The sequence below is a fragment of the Rhinolophus ferrumequinum genome, chromosome 8 (genome assembly GCF_004115265.2).
Source record: "Rhinolophus ferrumequinum isolate MPI-CBG mRhiFer1 chromosome 8, mRhiFer1_v1.p, whole genome shotgun sequence".
Lineage (NCBI taxonomy): Eukaryota > Metazoa > Chordata > Mammalia > Chiroptera > Rhinolophidae > Rhinolophus > Rhinolophus ferrumequinum.
In genome coordinates this window covers 50,770,405-50,791,820 of record NC_046291.1, presented here as the reverse complement: position 1 = coordinate 50,791,820, position 21,416 = coordinate 50,770,405, and the positions used below count along the sequence as shown (strand labels likewise).

Sequence of the window (21,416 nt, the reverse complement as noted above, 5' to 3'; positions counted from 1 at the left end):
GAAAGGAGAAAGCAGAGAGAGATACCTTATACGAGAACTGTTCAATTCCAAAAATTAAAAACAGCCAGCTGCCATTCAATACCGTAGGCCCTAATTCAAGCTCCAGCTGTAATTTAGTTCGGTGGTTGCACCGACACCCTAAACTTACAAATGAAGAGTTGACTTTAGAATCCAGCTTATTTAAAGTGGGACAATTCCATGCAAGGCGGGTATCTGATTACAACTGGATTTATAGGTTGTTTATATTGAACATTCTCGGGAATGGAGCTGAGAAAGAGGCACCAGGACAAACAAACTCCAAGCGACAAACTGCTCAAAGAGAAAAGTGTTAGTGCCTCAAACAGGGTCAGCTTCCTGGGCCCCACTGCAGGGCGTTGGATAGGTATCGAGTTCTTTTGAAAGCCACTGGGAAGAGTCCCAAGTAACCATTTCCCTGCCGAGACGCAGAGACCCTCACTCTGAGGCCAGAGCAGCAGCAGGGCTGCTGTAAGGAGCCGACACCAAGGCTCCGCAGAGCGGACCCCCCACCTCTCCAGGGCTGTCCACCCCCTGCTGCGAACACCAGATCCTCTGGGTCTCATAGGGCAAAGGTACTCTTTTAGGAAACAATAGCTATCTAAGAAGAAGCGCAAATAGCCCGCTCTCTGGGCGCCCAAGCGTGGTATTCTCCAAAGTTCCCGCGGAGCAAGGAACCCGGCAGCTCTCAACAGCCGGGGAGGAAAAAGGGAGCCAGCTTGCGCAGGCCTGGGCGTGGGGAGCACCCGGCGACCCGCCTCTCGGGGCCCCGCCCTCAGCCTTCCCGCTGGGCGGGGACCTGCCCAGTGGGGAGCCATCCTCTTCACAGAGGTAGATTTAGAGGGGAGGGGCTCCGAAGGCTGCAGGGAGACGGCGCACGGCGCGGTATCCAACCGCACGGAGGTGGGTGCCGGCATCCCTAGTCCACCTCAGGCCCCCGGGACAGGCGCGCGGTGTCACAGTCACCAAGTCCTTTTCTTCCCCGGATGGAGCCGGCCCTCAATCTTTTGGAGGGTGGAGATTCCTCGAGTTCCCTCCTCTGGCTCCCCCAGGGTAGTAGAAGAGCTGTGGGATTAGGCTGGAGTGAATATTCCGCGTGCTCTGTAATTACGCACACACTGAAATCTTCACCGTTGACTTAAGTTACTTGGCTCTGCGAGGGCTGGGGCCCTGGGTATTGATTAAACGCAGCCTCTATTTACCTAAACAATAAATGTAGAGATTAGCAACGTTCACTTGATCACAATAATGGGATTGACAATTAAGGGGCAATGCATCCCAGATGTAACCGAGCCTATGGACGGCAGGAGGGCGGCAGGCTTCTCGGAGACTCGCCCTCCGGAGCTGCGACCGCGGAGGTGCGGAGAGGGGCTCAGAGCAGGAGGCAGTGTCCGGAGCGGGACAGGAGGCGGAGGGGAGGCCCAGCCGCTGCAAGGCAACAGGCCTCCAGGCCAGGGAGGCCCACAGCTGGCTTTGGGAGACCTCAACATCCCCGCTCCCAGGGTGGCATCTGGGGCGCGGAGTCCGCCTCCCCATGGCGATGTCACCTGCCTCAAGGCCGTCTCTTCCGCTGCTGCCTGGCTGGGAAGGAGGATGGACGTCGTTGGTGCGTGCCAGAGTAAGTGTATGTGTGTCATCAATGTGCATTCTGCATGAGACCGCGGGAGGGGGAGTAAGGGAGGTTCACGTGTCTATGAGTGCTGGCCTTCCCTCTGCCCTTATGTATCCCCGGCTCTGATACTTCAAGAAGCGAGTCAGAGTGGAAAGGTGTCAGTCGGTCTCGCGGTGCGAGTGGATGTGACAAGAGAGGCTAGCCCGCGCAGGGCCGGATTCTAAAGTGGCTGAAATCCTGAAAGCATGAAAGTGTGGACCCAGGAAGTCCTGTTCCCGGGGGTGTCACAGGAGTGCCTGGGTTCTTGGTGGGAATTTCATAACTGACTTTTTCAGCCTCTCATTGAGCTGTAGGGCAGTGAGAAGAAGTCCTAGGAAGGAGGGTTGATTGAAAGGAACTAACTCAGAGAAGAACTCAGGAGAGTGAGGCATGGGGTAATAAAGGATAGATAAGAGCAGCTGGTGGTGGTTGGAGGGGTGTGTGTGTGAAATCATGATCCACCTAGAAGAGTTTCCAAATCGTGGACTCCCATCGCATACTGGCTACGAAAGACACAGGTAGCAACTCTACCAATGCATGTGGTTTCTTGGCTTTCCCCCTCTTCCCTCTATGCCCCATTATCAACCCGAATGCTTCCCATTCCATACTTAGACACAAACAAAAGGATTTGTCCCAGACACCCATGAACAAGCTAGGACGAAGCCCTTTCCCGCCAAACCACTAAGGCCAGGAAATAAGCAGCGCCTGCCCAGGCTCTGGGCGCGGGAGCCCGGGAGACCTGAGTGGTAAGAGGATCTAGACGGGTTGGAAGAAGGGAGGGTAAAAGGAAGAGAAGAGACGGTTGGGAAAGAGAAAACAGAGGAGGAAGAGGAGGGACAAGCAGAGGCAGAGTTGGACCTGGGATGCCGTTCCGATCGCCCCCCTCGGTTCCCAGGGTCCTTTGGCCCGCCTCCTGTCCCCTGTTTCAGAGCTGATGGCAGACTGGGGGAGGGGGAGATAAGACAAAGGGAATTCTCCCTCACTGGGAAGTGTGAAGTGCGTCTGTCCTCTCCTTGCAGGCTCTGGAAAAACTGGCAGGAATTTCCTTGTCGTGAGAAGAGCTACGAGTGTCTGCAGCAGAGGAGACAACTACAAACAGACTTTGGGCCGGGAAGGAGGGCGGGAGGAGGGGGGTGGCGGGGCCAGCTTTGATCGCTTCAGCTCTGTTGTAATTTTGTCTTCGTCAGATAGATTAGCTGAAATAGTCAGCCCTAGCGAGGAGTTCCGTTCCGCGGAGTCCCCTCCCTCTCTACCCCCACCCCAACCTCCGCGTCACGTGCATGCGGGAGCTGGGTCGCCGCTCCTCCCCGAGTCTCGCCTAAAAACTTCAAGGGCTCGTGGTTCTGTGTTCCTGCCATAATTAGGAGGCCACACAGCTCTCCAACACTCCGTTAAACAAATATGTAACTCATCCTCCCCCTCTCCGGGGACAGATCCGGGGAAGGGAGGCAGCTGGGACCGCTCCGGGCGGTGTCCTCCGCTAGGAGAGTGGGGTCGCTGTGACGCCCGGCTGCTCCTCTCGGCCTTGGTCTTTCTAAGCTCCTCCTTAGAAAGGAGAGAAAGGGGCAAAGAATGTGCATCTCGCCACCCACCGGACGAGCCAGGCGAGCCTGTTGTCTTTGCTTGAAAAGTTTTCTAAATAAATCGCTCTGGTGGTTCTAAGCAGTGATGAACAGAGGCTGGGCCCGGGTCTTCTCCAAAACAGTGCGATGGATGTAAAGGATGTGGAGTTATTCTCCCCCCCACCCCAAAGCAGCCATATAAATCATTCGCATTGTTTAAAGTACATTAATCAATCTAATGTCTTGTAATAGGCCACTAATTGCCACTTGCAGAGTTCTGCAGGCTCCTGTTTGAACAGGGAAGGTTCTCGATTCCAGCAGAGTCCACCTTAATCCTGAGACTGGATGATTACAGACCCAGGAAGAGCACCAAGATAACCAGGTCACTGCAGTCTCAGTGCCTCAGGGGAGGGAGGAAAAGAGGCTTACTGGGATGCTGTTCTTTTTTATTTTTTCTTTTCAAATCTCACTTCCAAATCATTAATTCATTGATGAGCAAAGCTTGGGCTGTGATTTATAGGTTATTGTAGACTGAGGATAGTTTCATTCATAGCAGACAAGAAATCTTCCTTATTTGTATTCCCTGTGTCTGTATGTACAATAAAAAGTTTCTTAGTCACAAACTCGTATGCCCCTTAGTCATAACTTTTCTGTTTATTTACTTATTTCTAAAAGAGCAACATCAGGGGTTGTTATAGGAAATAATATAGGGGGAAGAGAGTGTTAAAAGGAAGGAAGAAAAAAACAAACTTTCTCCAATATGGAGACCTGGAGATATGCTGAAGCTTGTGTTTCACATCTTGCAGTTGCAGTGCCTCCTCCAAGCCCTGAACGGAGGAGGAAGAGTTGGAAGTCTCCTCAAAGGCTCCCTATGAAAGGGTAAAACTGAGGAAACTGGTACCCTGGCTGGGGAGATGCTGACTAAATAACTAGAGGCCTTTGGTTTTGTTTGGTTTTGTTTTACCATCAGCTCAGTCTATGTGAAAAGATTGCTTTAATGTCTCCAAAGATGGTCCCATTAGAGTTGGCTGAGACAACAAATGTGCTTCACTTGGGTAGAAATGCTCTAAAAAAAGAAAGCCAACACTGAATGCCACATTTGCTGAGGTCTAACACCCCTCTATGGTAGTTGGTAAGGGAAGGCAGAAAGTAAAATCCTAAGCTGAACAGGCCCCCCATAGTTTCGGAGCAATGCAGTAAACAAATCTATGATGCTTGTTGAATAATCTTCCAATAATTGCAGTCATTAAAATCATCACACAGTCTACAGTCACCTTCCTTCCTTTGACATACCAGAGTCTTTCTTTTAATTGTTAATACATTTTTGGTTCAGATAAACAGAGCAAGTCAGGCTTGAAATATATGGCCCAGATACATCTAGCAGCAGAAGATTAGTTGTGTTGCAAATGTTTGGAGTGTACTTAATAGATGAGGGGTTTTCAGTTTCTCCAGTAGACCTTATAGACAAGAAGGATTTGCATCTCCTGCCACCTCTAAATAGCAGTAACACTTCTGAGATAGAGAAAAGATGAAAGTTCTATTGGCCTATTGATCCTTCCTGCTGTTTTATTTGCAAGGGTTGGAATAGAATGAGGGCGTTCTCGGACAAATATTAAATGAAAGCTCAACGGAAATTGTGGGAGAGTTCCTCAATTTTCAATTAATTTTCTCCATCCATTTGATCTCAAGCCTGGTGCTTTTTAAAAATGAGTATGCGTTAACTATAAAAGATTCCCTTCTAATCAAAAGCTGCATTTCATTTGCACCCACAACTTAGCAACTCCAACTGTGTGAAGGATTCGCCACACTCAACAGGCGCTATGGTCTGTACCGGCTTCCTCCGCCCTTGTTCATGGCAGGCGACTAAGGTACACAGGGCAGCTTTTTTTTAACTCAAGTTATTAATGTATCTCCCCAAATCCCACATCGTGCTGACCTGATAATCACTGCTCTAGTATAGGTCATGCAAATGAAAAAGCATAATTAATTGCGCAAATGATTCAAAAAGGGAGCCCTGTGGCTTAGCAAATAAATAAAGGCAGGTGGGAGGACAGGTCAGATAAATGCTTTTTACGGGTTCCTCTCTGTTCCCTGTCCCCTCTCCCCGCCCCTAGGCATCCGGGTACGGACGGCGGAGGCTTTGGCAGCGGCCAGCAGGGCCCAGGAGAGAACCTTGGCTTCTCCTTCCTCGGACACCTCGCCTCCCACCCACATCCTCAGGTCTCCCCAGTTCCACCTCACCCCAGCCCTGGGCTGTATATCCGCTGCTAACTCTGCGACCGGCCAAAGCACCCGGGAGACCCGGCAGCCACCTAATATTTCAAGTTATTCAGAAGATAACTGGTCCTCCCCTTCTGCACCCTGCTTCTGGTGCATCAGGGAAAATCATCCCCCTCCTCCTCGCCTCCTCCCCGCCCTCCCCCCACCCCCCCCCCTCCCGTGGCTAAGCGCTCCAACCCCTCGGATCAGTGCTAATGACGGAATTGTTTCCCTGGCTTTGCCTCCTAAACGCAGCAACTTGAGCAGTTTCTCTAGATCAAAGCTCTCGGGAGACGCAAGATGGGGAAACAATATTTGTTCAAAGGAAGTGAACTCTTCCTTTTAATTACTCCATTTTTTATTAGGATTCCTATTGAAATATTTTTGCAAAAAAAATTTATGTTGATTTAACCATAGTGTATTTACAATGTAAATATATTCCAAGATAAAAACGTCACGGATCAATTGTAAAGGACCCGGATACATAATTTTAAAAAATCAGTTTCAGTGTATATGAGGTTCTCACCCCACTTTCTCTGCTCAGTCAGATTTGTTTATGCAGAATCGACATTTAATAGTGCTAATTGCACTCCAGTTAAATTGCCCTGATTGCAGAAAGGGAAGCAATTTTCGTGCTCTCTGTCTGGGTTTGGAAGAAATTGTTTTATATTCACCTCTTTATAAAGAAGTGGAGATAAGGCACCGGGGCCTTTGCACAAATTGCACTTAGGGGCTGACTGGCAGCATTCAGGCGCTATAATAGAGCATTATTTGGCCGTTTTGAATAATGTAAAGCGTTTGCTGAAAGCTATTCTCCTGAAAATTGCTTTAACTTTTAAAAAGGGTGATGATTCACTCCAAACCAGGCCTTTGTTACATTGTCATTTTTCCCCCAAATGTTTTAACAGTCAGCTCAATACTTTAGCATAACACATTGATCTTTGTTTAAAAACTGGATTTTTTAGAGGATGAAAAAAATCTGTCACAAAGAAAAAAACTGGACTTCTCTGGAAAGATTTCCTTGGGGTACCACCTTAGAGTCTAAGTGGCAGGTGTGTCTGCCAGCGTTGGTTTGGAAGATTTCCCTAACTTTTATCGTGATCCCGACGCGTGTATCTAAAGGAATATCCCAGTGCCCTTGTCGAGAATCTGACAACTGGAACTACATTGAAAACGGCAGGAGGGGGCGGGGAGGAAAGGAGGAAGGCAAACAGGGCGCCGGGAGCCCGAGGTGGGAGCGTGAACTGTTTTAAACGGTTGACTTGAAAATGTCACCAGTGCTAAGTGGCTTTTCGGATTGTCTTATTTATTACTTTGTCAGGTTTCCTTAAGGAGAGGGTATGTTGTGGTGGGGGAGGAGGTGGAAGGGGATATCTCCTTGCTTCTCCTCCCAGGACTGCATTGGGTGAGTCGGAAACGCCTCGCTGCCACTTAACAATCCCTCTATTAGTAAATCCACGCGGAGACTCTACAGGAAGCGGAGCACCAGTCTCCCCTTCCAGGGCAGAAGTCACCTGTTGGGAACAGCTCCCAGGTCCCCCTGCCGGGCTTTCTGGCTCTTCCTAGCTTCCTGGATTCCCCCTCAACCCTCCACCCTGAGTCCCCCGGGGCTTGTCACAGCTTCACCCTACCCCCCGCGGATTTCCGCCACAATCCCCCAGGGCACAGCGCTTCGCTTTAGAAACGCGAGTATTCTCTCTCCTTTCTCTTTCTCTGTCATAATTTCCTCGGTGCTTTCACCACCTTAAACCGAAGGGGAGGAAAAAGCATTCTGAGCAAAGGTATTCTAACGAAAAGCAAAGAAAGCAACCTATATAGCCCTCCCCACCCACGGAGTGCACCAGGATTCACGCAGGTTCCATCTTAGAGCCGAGAGAAGAGCCACGCTGGTTGCACTTTGGGGCCAAGAGATACTGCAAAAGGAGTGAAAGAACAATTCCATGTCCTCCTCACTTGCTCCCCTTGCGCAACAACTCGTCTTTTGCACCCAAGCATTTGAGGTTCGTGGTTTAAAATGTCTTTTAAAAAGTAGGATGTGGGTTTGGAGGGGAATGTGGTGCATGAAAACCAGTACCCAGGTCTGTCCGAGGGCGCTAGTGTTTCTGCTTCAAAAGCAGCTCCTGGCTGCTCTGAAGAAGAAAAAGAAAGCAAGACCCAGAAAGAAGAAAAACAGAGGGACTCCAGGACGCGCAGTTGTCTGTCTGAGGACACAACCTGTCACACCGACCAGATCCGGAGAGGACTTCAGGATGCTTCCAGCTTGCAAAACGTGGAGCGCGCGGCGCCCACGTGTGTCCTTGTCCCCCGCACTCGCGGGTAGAGGTCCCTGAGAGAGGCTCCTTAAGCAGCACGTCCACGAAAGCAAGGCGCTGGGGGAAGATCACCTCTCACTAGGGCGCCCTTGCTCAGCAGAGGAGTGTCTAGGCCCAGGCGGTGTGGAGTGGCAGTGGGTTGAAACTGGGGCAAGAAAATTCGACTCCAGGCTAAAACGTAACATGTAAATCTTCACCGGGTTAAACAAACAGCCGAGCAAGCTGTAGCTTCAGCGGGGGTGGTGGTGGGGGCGGACGCGGCTCGCGCGGGTCTCTGTTTCCAAAGTTATTACAATGTGAAAATAAGCAGCTTCGTGCAGCTTGTTGTAAGGGCTCATGCCTCCCACCCCCGTGCCAGTCCGCAGCGAAACCCAGGCAGATAATCAGCACGTCCCACTGTTTAGTTATATTTGACAACTGGGTTAACCTGGTACTAGGCGCTGGCGAAACGGTACAAAGAGTGCCCTCAATTACCACCACAAGCTTCTGGTGTGAGTGGCACTTGTATTACCCCCCGGGTCAGAGGCCAGAGCGACAATTAGGAAGTCACTTAGACCGCTGGGGGGAAATGGCGGGATGCAGCAGGCTCCAGGGCCTCCCATCAAGTCTGTGGGTGTAGACCAGGACCGAAGGGCCTCTCTCTCTCCCCTTGGAGGAGCTCTCCCTTCGCGCCCTCTCCTTACTGTGACTCAGAGTGAGTAAAACCGAATCCAGTGGGAATAAGGAACTGGGTAGAAGACAAACGACAATGATAAAATCGCCAGCGAGAATGATGGATTCCAGCTGATGTGCTCCACAGGCAAGAGCGCGGACACACAAAGTTAGCATTGACATTTCCGTCTCCACTTGGGCCTTGCTCGTGCGGCCTCCGCCTCGGTGCCCCCTCCCCTCCCGCCTCCTTTCCCACAAGTGGGGAGTAGGTAGGATGTCAGTCCTAACTTACATCACGTCGGGGTGTTTCGGGGGGCTTGTGGCTCGGTCTCAATGGTATTTAAACCTGGCTTGGTGTGTGTGTAAATTTTTAATTGCACTGTAATCTCTTCGGTCGACCCCCCCACCTAGCTAGCCGCCTTGACTGGCACGCGCCGGGAGCCCGGGCTCGGGCCCGTCGGCGCGTCTGATTGGCTGGGGGGACGCTGCCTTCTGCTCCGCCTGCGCCCTCATTGGGCGAGAGGCGCAGCCAGCGGCACTTCAAAGCGGGTGCTCCTCGCACTTAGGCTGAGTTTAGCCGGCGGGAGCCCGGAGTCCGCTCGGTGCGAGCGCGGGGACGCGGGAACCGCGCGGGACCCGAGCAGTTTTCCCGAGCAGCCGCCAGGCTCAGCCCCGCTCCCGGCCCCGCCGCGCAGCCCAGGGACCTGCTATGGCCACGTCTATACTCGGGGTAAGTCGAAGCGCGGTAACACTTTGCTTCTTATAACTGGAGTCATTTTTCGTTATGGCTTCTCTGGGTCCGCGGCTCCGGAGAACTGTTGCTGCCGGATGGCAGCTTCAGTTTCTTTTAGCACTTTCCACATTTCCGGGACTGATTCCAAGTTATTGGAAACTAGGAGGTGCCTTTGTAAGAAAATGATTTGTTAAGCAAGTCCTTTTTAATTTGGTTTTAAAGAAAACCTAGAGGTTTCTTTTCTTCCCCTCGTGATTTATACCCCATCCCCCCTTGCTTCGGGGATTGTTGCAATTACGCGACAGTGGTGTTTCCAGAAAACAGCCTTAATCGGTTTGCAGTTCATGTAGTCACGTTAACAAACATTTACACTTCTGCGGCTCCCCAGTTCGCCTGTGACAGAAATCTATCGCTGAGTCGCTTCCCTTCGGATTCTTGTTTTCCTAATCGGGTTTTCTTTTCGGTGTGTAAACATTAAAAACATTTTCTATTAAAAAAGAGAAGAGTCAACTCGTAGCCACCCTTGGAAGGAATGCCCAACTTTCCCCCGCCCCTGAGCCACTGCTTCGGCCGCCTCCGCTTTCACCCGGTGTTTGCAGTCTATGTGTTTACCTCCGTGCTTCACCCGGAAGGGCGATTTGGGGGTTTCTGAGAGAGGAGCGGGCTTAAGGCGAGCGAAAGGGGAGCAACCTGAGTCCGGTTCTGGGCAGGGGTTGCAGCTTCCGAGGCGAGCAGAACCGGGATGTCTTTGATTTGTAGCCCCACCAAAGAACAACTTTCCAGCGCCGGGCTCCTCGCCCTTGTGATCGCCTCTGCTCCGCGCGGGGCGCGGCGCGGCGCATCCTCAGCGAGAGCGCGGGGAGGAGGCGCGAACCGGGAAGCCACGACACCCCTCCCCCCGGGACCCGCCGCAGGGGACGAGGCTGCTCATGGGTGCACTTTGTGTCTTCCTCCCACTTCTTCCTGCCCTCCTCCTCCTTGCTCCCTCCCCTCCACCCACTCTAGGAAGAGCCGCGCTTCGGAACGACCCCGTTGGCCATGCTGGCGGCGACCTGCAACAAGATCGGCAACACGAGCCCACTGACGACACTGCCGGAGTCGAGCGCCTTCGCCAAGGGCGGCTTCCACCCCTGGAAGCGCTCCTCGTCCAGCTGCAACCTCGGCTCCAGCCTCTCGGGCTTCGCAGTGGCCACCGGAGGCCGCGGCTCCGGCGGCCTGGCGGGAGGTTCGGGCGCAGCCAACAGCGCCTTCTGCCTGGCCTCCACGTCCCCCACGTCGTCCGCGTTTAGCAGCGACTACGGCGGCCTCTTCTCCAACTCGGCGGCAGCCGCGGCGGCGGCGGCCGGGGTGTCCCCGCAGGAGGCAGGAGGCCAGTCGGCCTTCATCTCCAAAGTGCACACCACGGCGGCCGACGGCCTGTACCCGCGCGTGGGTATGGCGCACCCGTACGAGTCGTGGTACAAGTCAGGCTTCCACTCGACGCTGGCAGCGGGCGAGGTGACCAACGGCGCGGCGTCGTCATGGTGGGACGTGCACAGTAGCCCGGGATCGTGGCTGGAGGTGCAGAACCCCGCTGGGGGGCTCCAGAGCTCGCTGCACTCGGGCGCCCCCCAGGCCTCGCTGCACTCGCAGCTCGGTACCTACAACCCCGACTTCAGCTCGCTCACGCACTCGGCCTTCAGCTCTACTGGCCTCGGCTCCTCGGCCGCCGCCGCCTCGCACTTGCTCTCCACAAGCCAGCACCTGCTGGCCCAGGACGGCTTCAAGCCGGTGCTGCCCTCCTACTCGGACTCCAGCGCCGCTGTGGCGGCTGCCGCCGCTAGCGCCATGATCTCGGGCGCCGCGGCCGCCGCCGCCGGGGGGAGCTCGGCGCGGTCTGCCCGCCGCTACTCGGGCCGCGCCACCTGCGACTGCCCCAACTGCCAGGAGGCGGAGCGGCTGGGCCCGGCCGGGGCGAGCCTGCGGCGCAAGGGCCTGCACAGCTGCCACATCCCGGGCTGCGGCAAGGTGTACGGCAAGACGTCGCACCTGAAGGCGCACCTGCGCTGGCACACGGGCGAGCGGCCCTTCGTGTGCAACTGGCTCTTCTGCGGCAAGCGCTTCACGCGCTCGGACGAGCTGCAGCGGCACCTGCGGACTCACACCGGCGAGAAGCGCTTTGCCTGTCCGGTGTGCAACAAGCGCTTCATGCGCAGCGACCACCTGAGCAAACACATTAAGACGCATAACGGGGGCGGCGGGGGCAAAAAGGGCAGCGACAGTGACACAGACGCCAGCAACCTGGAGACGCCCCGCTCTGAGTCCCCCGACCTCATCCTGCACGACTCCGGCGTCAGTGCGGCCCGGGCGGCGGCAGCGGCGGCGGCGGCGGCAGCCGCAGCGGCGGCGGCGGCCTCGGCGGGAGGCAAGGAAGCCGCATCTGGCCCCAACGACTCTTAGAGGCCTGGCGAGAGGCTCGAGCGAGCGAACGAGCAAAGACACCGAGAGCTAGCTAGAGGTTCGGAGGGCGAGCGAGCTGGGGACGGACTGGCAGGGGCTCCGGTGACGCCCTTGGGCCGGCGTGAGGTGGAGCCGCACCCGGTTCCCCGGCCGCTCCTCGCCAGCCGCGCCAGGAGCTCCCCTCTGCTGTCCGAGCCTACACAAGAATCGAACGCGTGGTCCAGGAACAAAAGCGAATCATCCTCCGACACAAACACCACTTTAAAAACTACACACAGAGACATAAACACACACAGGAGACCTACAACCATAAGTACGCATCCTCGCGCGTGCGTAAGCGCGCGCGTACACACACACACACACACACACACACACACACCACTTGCACAAACTTCTCGAGCAAAGAGCAATATACAGAAACGCTCCCTCCTCCTCTATCGCCCACCCCCTCCACTGCCCTTCTCTCTCCTTTTCTCCAAAAACAAGCCACCACCCTGCAAAGGACTGTCAGAACATTTGAAAACAAATGGGACCTATAAAAACAGACCCTTTGTGTGGATTATATTATATATAAAATGCTCCAAGTCCTGCTTGATATCTACTTACAATGAGACTTTTTTTTCCCCTAAAAAAGGAAGCATCAAAAAAGGCTTAAGGTGAGAAATTCAACTGGAAGTCTAGTGACAATTTCTCTGTATTTCATAATATCTGTATAAATAGGGTTCAAAAGATTGTGTTCTCTTTTATTTTCTTGTAAATGTTCATTCGAATAGTTTTTTTTGGTGAATTCCTGAAATTCAGGGAGTTTTTTTTCTTTAATTTTCTGATGCACTTTGTGAAAGTCAGTATATATGTAAAAGATATTTAAAATGTTGAGTTATCATTTCACTCACAAACACGTAAGTTAAGGTCATCTAAAGAAATTAAAAGCGTTTATCTGTATGAAGAAAATCTTGACATATTTTCATTTTGGCATTATTAAAGGACTCTGAACAATACACTTTCTTTTTTAAAAATCCTGTTCCTCCCTCAATAATCTTTATGTGGGTCGACTTTTTTGATTGGGAAAAAATTCCCTTAATGTTAGTTTTAGTTGATGTAAGGTTCATGTGAATTATAAAAGCCATACTACATATACGTTTTTGAGGAATCAAAATTATTTATTTGTATATCAACAGCGTAAATTAAATTGGGCTATAAGAATGTGTAGTTGTATCAATGGGAGAGCTCTCAAAAGGTGACATTTAAAAACTATGGAGCACCTAAAAACAAAAAAAAAGCAAAGGTGTTTGGCAGCTTTAACTGGGGAGGTGACTTCTCCTCCCGGGGTCAGAAAAAACTCCAGTGGGTTTGTTTGTTTTTAAAAAGCGATTTAAAAACAATCTGTGAAAGGGAAAAGCTTTTTAAAAGAAGTCTTTTAGTTCCCAAGACCCTCTATGTTGGGAGGCGACTCAGGGGAATAAATCGCTAGAGTCAATACCCCGGAAAAGACATTTCATGCCTAAATGAAAATCTTGTTAAATGTTATTAATTTTGACTTAGAGCACACAGCAGCCCCCTGTGCCTTGTATTCCCTTATTAGGGATTCATGTCTTATCAAATATCTAATTAATCTCCTAGACATCATTTGTTCTGGCCAACTTTATCTCAGCTGGTCCACGGGGAAAACTCCAAATATTCTCCGTGACAAAGCTCCCTTGAAGATCTTTTTAATTGTCTAAATTAACTGCACCAAATTTGCATGTCAAACGGTAAAGGGCAACCTGAGATAAAATGTAAACGTTTTAAAAGCCCCCAAACTAAGCACTTGATTTGATAACTAGGCTTTTTAATGTTATGGAAGACAACTGCTCCTTTCCTTTTCAAAGACGGCTGATCTATGCAAATAGTGAATTGGAAATGCCTAGGTCCCCGCGCCGTCAAATGGCCCTCGCAGGTTATTTGAATATCAGTGGCGCTGCTTCTGAAAAGGTTCAAGGATGCTCTCTGACTTCTTTGTGATTACTCAGTGCGGCGTCTTATTCTGAAGAAAAAAAAACTCAGGAATAATTAAAGGCTGGGATCAGGCCTGGGAACACATTTGGGACAGGAATCTCATTTAGACAGTCTCTTTCAAAATAAGGCACAGTTAAATTGACCAGAAGGCAATTATTGAAATGAAAATTATTTTCACTCTCTTTGTCTTCTGACCACCAACTTAACAGCCCCAGTTTAAAAGAGAGAGAGAAGAGAGGAAGGGACGAAAAGAAAATTGGTAAATGAGATAATTTCGCAATTCGAAAAAATGTTAATTTAAAAAATAAAGTACGTATTTACAGAATAAAAAATTTCTAAAAGGCTCTCCACACAATAGGAAATACAAGCAAAGTCAGCCCCAATGGGAAAAAAAATTTTTTTTTGATTATTGTCCATTTTGGGAAGGTTTTGATTTTTAGGAAAGAAAAAATAAATTATTGTTATTAACAATCAACAAAATGTTTTCTCGGAAACTCTGCTCTGAAAAGCCAAGTAACAAAGTAGCGATAAAACAGAGCGAAGGTCCCTAGAGGGGCGTTTGCTGCGTGAGGTTCTAGGGCTTCTTCCCTTTCCTCCTTGTGGTCCCCGCAGCCTCGGCTGCCCCGCTCTTGAGTTTTTCTTTTCCTTGGCTATTTTCTCTCCCTCTCAAACAGCTCTTAACCAGGACCCCCACCCCACCCCCAGCTTCTGGGTCAGGTCTGGTCTTCTGCAGAAGCTGGCAGGAGTGCATTTGTTCTGGGGCCTTTGGGTCGAGGCGCTTGGAGGCCGAGAGGGTGGCCGGCGCGTTTGGGGGTGCGGGCCGGCGGCGCGGGAGGTGAGGGTGTGGTGGGCTTTCCTGAGGAATGAAGGCGCCGGGGCGTCTGTCCCAGGCAGCTTTGTTTCTCGTGGATAATAAAGGCAGATCAAAGGGCTTGGCGGTGCAGGTCCCGCTGGCCGCGCGGCTCCCTCCGCAGCCCAGTGATCAAGGCCTCTGCGCGCTGCCTCTGCCCCGCGGGTCAGCGGACGTCCATCACCGCGGCTACGGGAGCCGCGGGCGGCAGCCGGGGCGGGAGCGTCCAGCCGGGAGACCCGCGCTCGCGGAACCTGAACCTGGAGGGAGTGGGGCCCTGTCTCCCAGCCGAAGCCAACAGCGAAAACAGACCCCAGCCCTCCTACTAAGCCGCCAGCTCTAGGGGCCCCTGGGGGCGCAGGGCAACCTTGACCTGAGCGGGTGGCGACCAGTTGAGGCGGAGCAAATTAAAGAGGGCGTGTGTGGGAGGAGAGAGCCTCCAACCAGGAGAGGACCGCGGTCTTTACCTGGAGGGGGGCGTCTCCTCAGGGCCACCCCTGGCCTCCAACGGCCTCGGCCGCTCTGCCTCTGGGGCCCCGGAGGAGCCGGAACCAGGGGTCGGGGCGCAGACGAGGGTCGCTGTCCGGAGGCCGGTGTGCGGTGGGGAGCGCAGACAGGGCCCCAGAGTCCTGTTCAGGCCCGAGTGAGGGGAAATGCGATTTCGTTTCAGCCGGTTTCTTCCAGCGTTTCCTGCTCTGTAGCTTCCTGCGCAGAAGAGGAAGATCGTTTTCCTCGACCCTGCGCCTACCCAAGCTCCAATCTACACCCTCCCTCGGAGGTTTTTTCTTTTTCTGTCCGTTAGAGTGACTTGGGTCTTACCTGACGAGGAAAAAGAAAAAAAGAAGGAGGAGAAGGAGAAGAAGGAGAAGAAGAAGGAGAAGAAAAGAGAAAGATTGTCTTTCCTCAAGAGAGAAAACAACATTTTTTTGACAAGATTAGATTGTGCACCTGAACGGCGTGTCTGGACATTCCGTCAAATCGTTATAAGTCGTGTAAAACTGAATTTCTTTTTATTCAGATGGAAACTTTATTTATTTTAACTCTAATCTTATTTGCATCTATTATCTGTATTCACCAAGGCTCTCTCCCACTACAAAAATGCAGATGAAGTAAATCTTACATAAATCCCGCCCATTTGTGTAATTGGTATACTAAGTGTTTATTTTAAGTGAGAATAATTTAGCTACAAATTTTCTTAAGGAATAACATTCTTAACACATTAAAAAAACTGAAAACTCTGATTTGCTTTTATGTTTGACAGTCGCTCTTGATTCCCTTAAGAGGAGCTTGGCGAGTGCGGCTCGCTGGCGCCATCTAGAGCTCCGGGCAGGGAAGGCTGCGCTGTCCGCCCGGCTCACCGCTATTAACCGCGGGGAGACCAGCGTTTACCGCCATCTGCAACAACCCAGCGGATCAAGCAAAGAAACGCGAGCCTTTGTATTCCGGGGGGACGAGCCCAACTAATGGCTGATATTACTGCTCCTAGGGAAGGAGGGCGTTTCTGGAACGTGCTAACTGAAAATCCAAACAAAACAAAATAACGCCCTGCTTGTCCCTAGTCTTGTAATTGTCACAGTGAACAACCCTTTCAAGGCAACTTCTGGATCTTCCAACTCAGTTGAGCAAGCTGGGCGCTGTTGGCGGCGATGTGGACCCCGGGATGGGGACCCGGCCGTGGGCGGAGCCCCCTGCATTCTTCGCCCAACGACACGGGATCCGAGGCCTCCGGGTCGGTGAGGCCCGCGTGTACTATCCGGGGCGGGCCGCAACCAAGCTGGTTAAACCAGGCGACCAGACTGTCCCATGTCCCCAAGACCCCTTTGAAGGAGAGGGAACGAGGGACCCGAAGCTTTCGCCAGCCCAGGGCCGGGATGGCCGAAGCAGCCTCCTGCTTCGCCCGCGTCCTCCAGGCGACCGGCCCTCGTTGGGTGCTGGGAGCTGCCGGGCAGGCCGGGGCCGGGAGGGGCGTGCAGGGCCCCCGAGAGCTGCCAGAAACCCCTCACCCCTCACCCCAGCCCCTACCAAAGGCTCTGCATTCCCTGCCCGCCCAAACTGACCCCCTTTGCCCCTAACTTTTCCCTTTGAAACCCAAATCTAAAATAGGATAACAGTTGGGGGCGTTGACCAATTTTCTCTCCTCTGTTTGCATTGCCTTCCCCCCGCCGCCCCTTTCCCTCCTCTTCCTAGTTGGGTACCCCACCTCCCATCTTTAGACGTCGTGCAGTGGCTTCTTCCCCTCCTTTCTTGTTCCCTCCGCCCCCACCTCACACGTTTATTGTATTTTAATCTGAAAACCCACACCTCCAAGTCCCGCGCGGGAGGCGCCATCGACCACAGCAGCAAGAGTCCGCGGAGGCGCAGGGGCGCGGGGCTCCTGGATCTCGCGCCAGGGAAACGCCGTGCGTTTCCGGGAAGTCTCACTCACCTTTGCAGCGGATAGCTCGGCTGGGTTTGTATTTGCTGTTTTAATACAAACCCTGCCGCACTGCCTATTTCAAAGATGTGCTAATTACTACTTGGATAGCAGGGCGCAAAGTCCTTGTCCATTTCCCAGTACAAAGTAGGTTGTAGAAAATTTGAAATTGCCTTTCAGCCTAAAGCTGCCTTACCTGAATGTCATAATTACAGTAATTATGTACATCCAAATTACATGCTAATTAAATTAGAATCAAATCGTTCTAAATCGAAATCAAATGAGGTAGTGAAGAATTAATCAATGACAACATAAATAGAGAGCTTCCTTCAGAGATATTTATTGTAACGATCCAAGGAGGAATTTGATCTGAAAAAGTCACCTGTTTATTTACTTTCAAATTAGTAATCAGTTATTATCCCTTCTCCATAATTTTAACCGTTCAGTGTTATTTACCCCCCCACCCTTTCCTGTCGCATGAGTTTATAGAAATATGTATGAGGTAAATACATAGACATGCCTACCCTATATGTTATTGATATAAATATATACAGTGTTTGCAACTCCAGTTAAGGGGAAGGTTTCAGAATGTCAGTGAGGATACATTCTTCTACGGCCTGTTCTCTGGGATCCGGGAAAGGAAAGCAACCAAGGTTTTAGGTTTTCCAAGACGCTTATACTCTCTTCCTTTGGAAATTCATACCAGAGATTTTGCATTGTTTTACAAACGTCTATTTCTGGGCGATTCATATATAAAAGAAAATTTTCATATATAAAAGAAATTCATATATAAAATAAAATTTCATATATATATATATGAAAAAGATTCATATATTTAAAAAAAAGTGATAGGGCGTCTCTCCTAGTCCGTTTTCTGCTTGCAGATTGCTGGCGAGAGTTGACATTTTCCTTTTTGTCCCAGGAGTACCGGCGTCCTAAAGCGCCTTCTTCACCTGTGGAGCCCCAGCGACGAGAGAAATTCGCTCGCTTTCCTGACTGCGGACGGCGAGTCCACCCTACGACCTGCGCCCGCGAAACGCGCGGGAGGCCGGGCGAGCTCAGGCAGGAGCTGGCAGGCGAGGGCGCGAGATGGTCCGGGTGCGCGGGTCTCCAGAGCGTAGCTCCTGTGGCCCGCAACCTGGCGGAGTGGCCCAGGAATTTCTTCTGGGTGGGCAACCCGCCGGCGTGGCTGGGGCGGAGAACCGGTGCTGCGAGCTAACCCGATCCTTTTCCCTTGCACTTTGCGGGTGGGGAGTCCAGCGGACTCCTCGCGCCGGAGGCGCTTCATATAGGACGGGGATGCGCCCCCTAAGTCTCAGCCTTTCCATTTTGGTTTGAGGTATGTTCAGAAGGTTCCCAATCGCGGGTTTAGAAGGAAAGCGCTATAGGACGCAGGGGTAGCGTCGCCTCTGGGGATGGGAAAGTGCAACCCCAGCTCTGGACTCACTCCATCACCTACTTCAGCGCCTTTCCGGTTTCCTTTGGGTTTAGGGCAAGGTCCTAGGAAGCCCGCTTTGGTCAGCCTCTGAGACCCCGGACCTCCACTTCTGCCCAACCCCTCCGGAAGGCCATCGAGTTAAAGGGACAGGGGTTTCCTGTGTCTAGAAAGGGGGAAAGGTGGTTCACGGGCAGTTTGGACCAGAATGTGAGTGTCTTTCCATCATAAGCCACTTCTGCGTTTCACCCCGCACCTCGCTTCATTATTACTGTTACATTCTGAGGGTGGTGGTAAGTATGGCGTGAAGGGAGGAGAAAGGCGGAAGGTGAGTTTAGGAATCTCATCAGGAGAGCTCTCAGCTGCGTCCGTCTTGTTTGTTCCTTACAACTTTTTAAAAGCATTTCTCCCCTTTAATAATAAACCCCAAACAAAAAACCGCTCCCAAGTCCTGCAGCTATTGCATATCTTTATCTTTTCAAGTATTAACTACTAAGGTTTTCTTCTCAGAAAACCTAAGTAAGATTTCTTAATATCCTTCAGCTACTGAAGCTAAAAGGCAGCTTTCTTCCTGACCTTAGGCACAGGGTGTGGAGCCTTACTGAGCGGCTTCCACCCGCGTCTTGGCTCAGTGGTCATTAAGTAAGGAGCATGAAATGGCTCAGGTGGATTTTGGAAATCTTTTAACTTCGATGCTGAAGTATATTAAACATTTGGTGATTAAAACTGGGAGACGCGGTGCTCCCAGCAGCGGGGACTGATCTGATTCCTTATCAGCAAGCGGTGTCATGGGCGAACAGTAAAACAGGTCTCTCTCCCAGCCTTTCATATAAAATGCTTTCTTCAGATGAAAACGTATTATTCAAAACAAGATCTCCATTTCACTTTGCAAGGTAAGCAGACCTGCCGTTATGCAGCAACCTCTGCCTATTTTGGCACATTAAATAAAATTATGACTAACTTACCACGTTACATTCAGATAAACAAACAAGTCCTAACCTAGTAACCTGATCCTTCCTGGCCATTTGTAAATCGACAGCACCTCCTATAGGAATTAATTTGCTAGTGTTAAATTATGTTAAACGTTAGGGAAGAAGGGAGTGCCCCAAAATGCCAGTGCAGTTCCAGTCCCCTGGACAAATAAATGTCACTATGCACACACAGATTTTTTTTAAAAATAATTTCTCTAATAAGGATAAGAATGGCAAATATCAGATTTTTCCTGTGGTTTTTGGAAAAAAATGTCACTTGAGGGCTTTTTCTTGAATCATAGATTCATTAAACTTGGAAGATTCCTTTTTGTTTTTCAGTACTTAGAGGAATCTCTACACATACAACTAGACATCCTTTTTATTTTGAGGCTTATGTGTTCGATTTCTACTTTATATTTCAAAAAAGCAGAATTAGATGCCTAACATTTTTATCACTTTAAATTCCTTCTACCCTTATCATTAGAGTATGTGGAGAAAGTAAGGTGAGCCTCTTTAAAGGTGTTACCATGTTATAATTGTATGTGGAAATATCTTCCCTCAGCTTTTAAGTTTGCAAGGCTGGAATGCTAGCCTCTTGGGGCTGTCTAGAATCGTTGGTGACCAAGGCTGAAAGCAAAACAGCTAATCAGTGCCTTCCATAACTACATGGGAATTTTTCTCACCATTGAATGGGTAAGAATATTCCAACTATTGGTAGGTAGCACTTTATAGTTTCTCAATCTTAACAATGAAGAATAATTAAAGCAGAGGTTAAAAAGAATTCCTAAGGCCACTTGTAAAGTTAAAAGTGGACCACTTTTTTGAAAGTCGAATGAAAACAGTGTTAAAAATGATAATGTATTTATTTTTAATTACAAGATGCATTTCAGCTTTTCTCTTCATGAACACTGTGTTGGTTCAGAAACCCTTTAAGGCCGTAGGTATTGCATAGGTTTGACATTATAAAAATTATAAAGTCTAAAGAGGCGTAAGAGAAAATAATCAGTGCAACACTAACGAACTCAAGGTGTAAATTAGCAGTCTTTATCAATTTCAAATGCATGTGTTTTTTTTTAAATGAAGGAAAGGGATCTTTGAAGTGCACTGAAAGTTATTTAAAAATACTGTAGAAGGAATTTAAGTTCTTCCCCACCAACTCTCTGAAAAATCTAAGTAATCAAAGGGTTGCTCACTTTACTTAGCTGCTTCCAAATCAGAAGACATTTGTATGTGTGCTTAAACAAAACAAAGAAATATATATCAGACTACATGGAGTGATTTATCTCCTCTTTCAAACTTATTTACTTTACAGAATTTATGACACTATGACTCCCAACCCTCAAAAGCATCTAATATTTGTATTGTGTTAAATAACATGTTTAAAAAATGTGGAACCCTGATGAAAACCACTTGTGTCTATGACGTTTAGTATATATCTTTTGGAACTGTATGTTATTTGTACTGATTTTTTTTTCTAGTTTTATCAGATCCTTTGAAACACAAGGGAAAATTTGCAACTAAGTTTAAATATGCCTTATATACCTATATTCATTAAATATATCTGAAGAGTTTACATTAGTCCATTGGTGACATTACATAAATACTTAATCTTTAGAAGTAAAATTTTTAGTAGTTGTATGTCAGCAGTAGAAGGGCCATCTGTGGTGAGCAGAATAATGGCCCCTTAAAGATACCCACCTCTTAATTCCTGGAGCCTGTGAATAGGTTACATGGCAAAGAGGAATTAAGGTTGCAGATAGAAGTAAGGTTGCTAATGAGTTGATTTTAAAATAGGTTGATTCTCCTGGTGAGCCCACTGTAATCACAAGAGTCCTTAAAATGGAAAAGGGATGCAGAATGTCAAAGTGTTACAGTGATTAAATGTGAAGAGTTGAGTAGCCTTTGTTAGCTTTGCAGATGGAAGAAGGGGCCCAGAGCACAGGATGGGCTCTAGAAGCTGGATGGGCAAGTAAACAGGTTTCCCCCTAGGGTCTCCAGAAAGCACCAACCCTGCCGACACCCAATGAGACCCATTTCATACTTCTGATCTCCAAAACTGTGTATTTGTGTTGTTTTAAGTTTGCGGTAATTTGTTATGGAAGTATAGAAAATTAACATTCATCCAAATAT

At 49.9% G+C, this 21,416-nt stretch overlaps 1 protein-coding gene across 1 annotated transcript; it reads left to right on the top strand.

Annotated features, from left to right (window-relative positions):
• Nucleotides 1-9,159: 9,159 nt before the first annotated feature.
• On the top strand, nt 9,160-11,622 carry SP9 (Sp9 transcription factor). Its single transcript, XM_033112687.1, has 2 exons — nt 9,160-9,180; nt 10,189-11,622. The coding sequence occupies exons 1-2, from the start codon at nt 9,160-9,162 to the stop codon at nt 11,620-11,622; spliced, it is 1,455 nt and encodes a 484-aa protein (XP_032968578.1).
• Nucleotides 11,623-21,416: the final 9,794 nt, after the last annotated feature.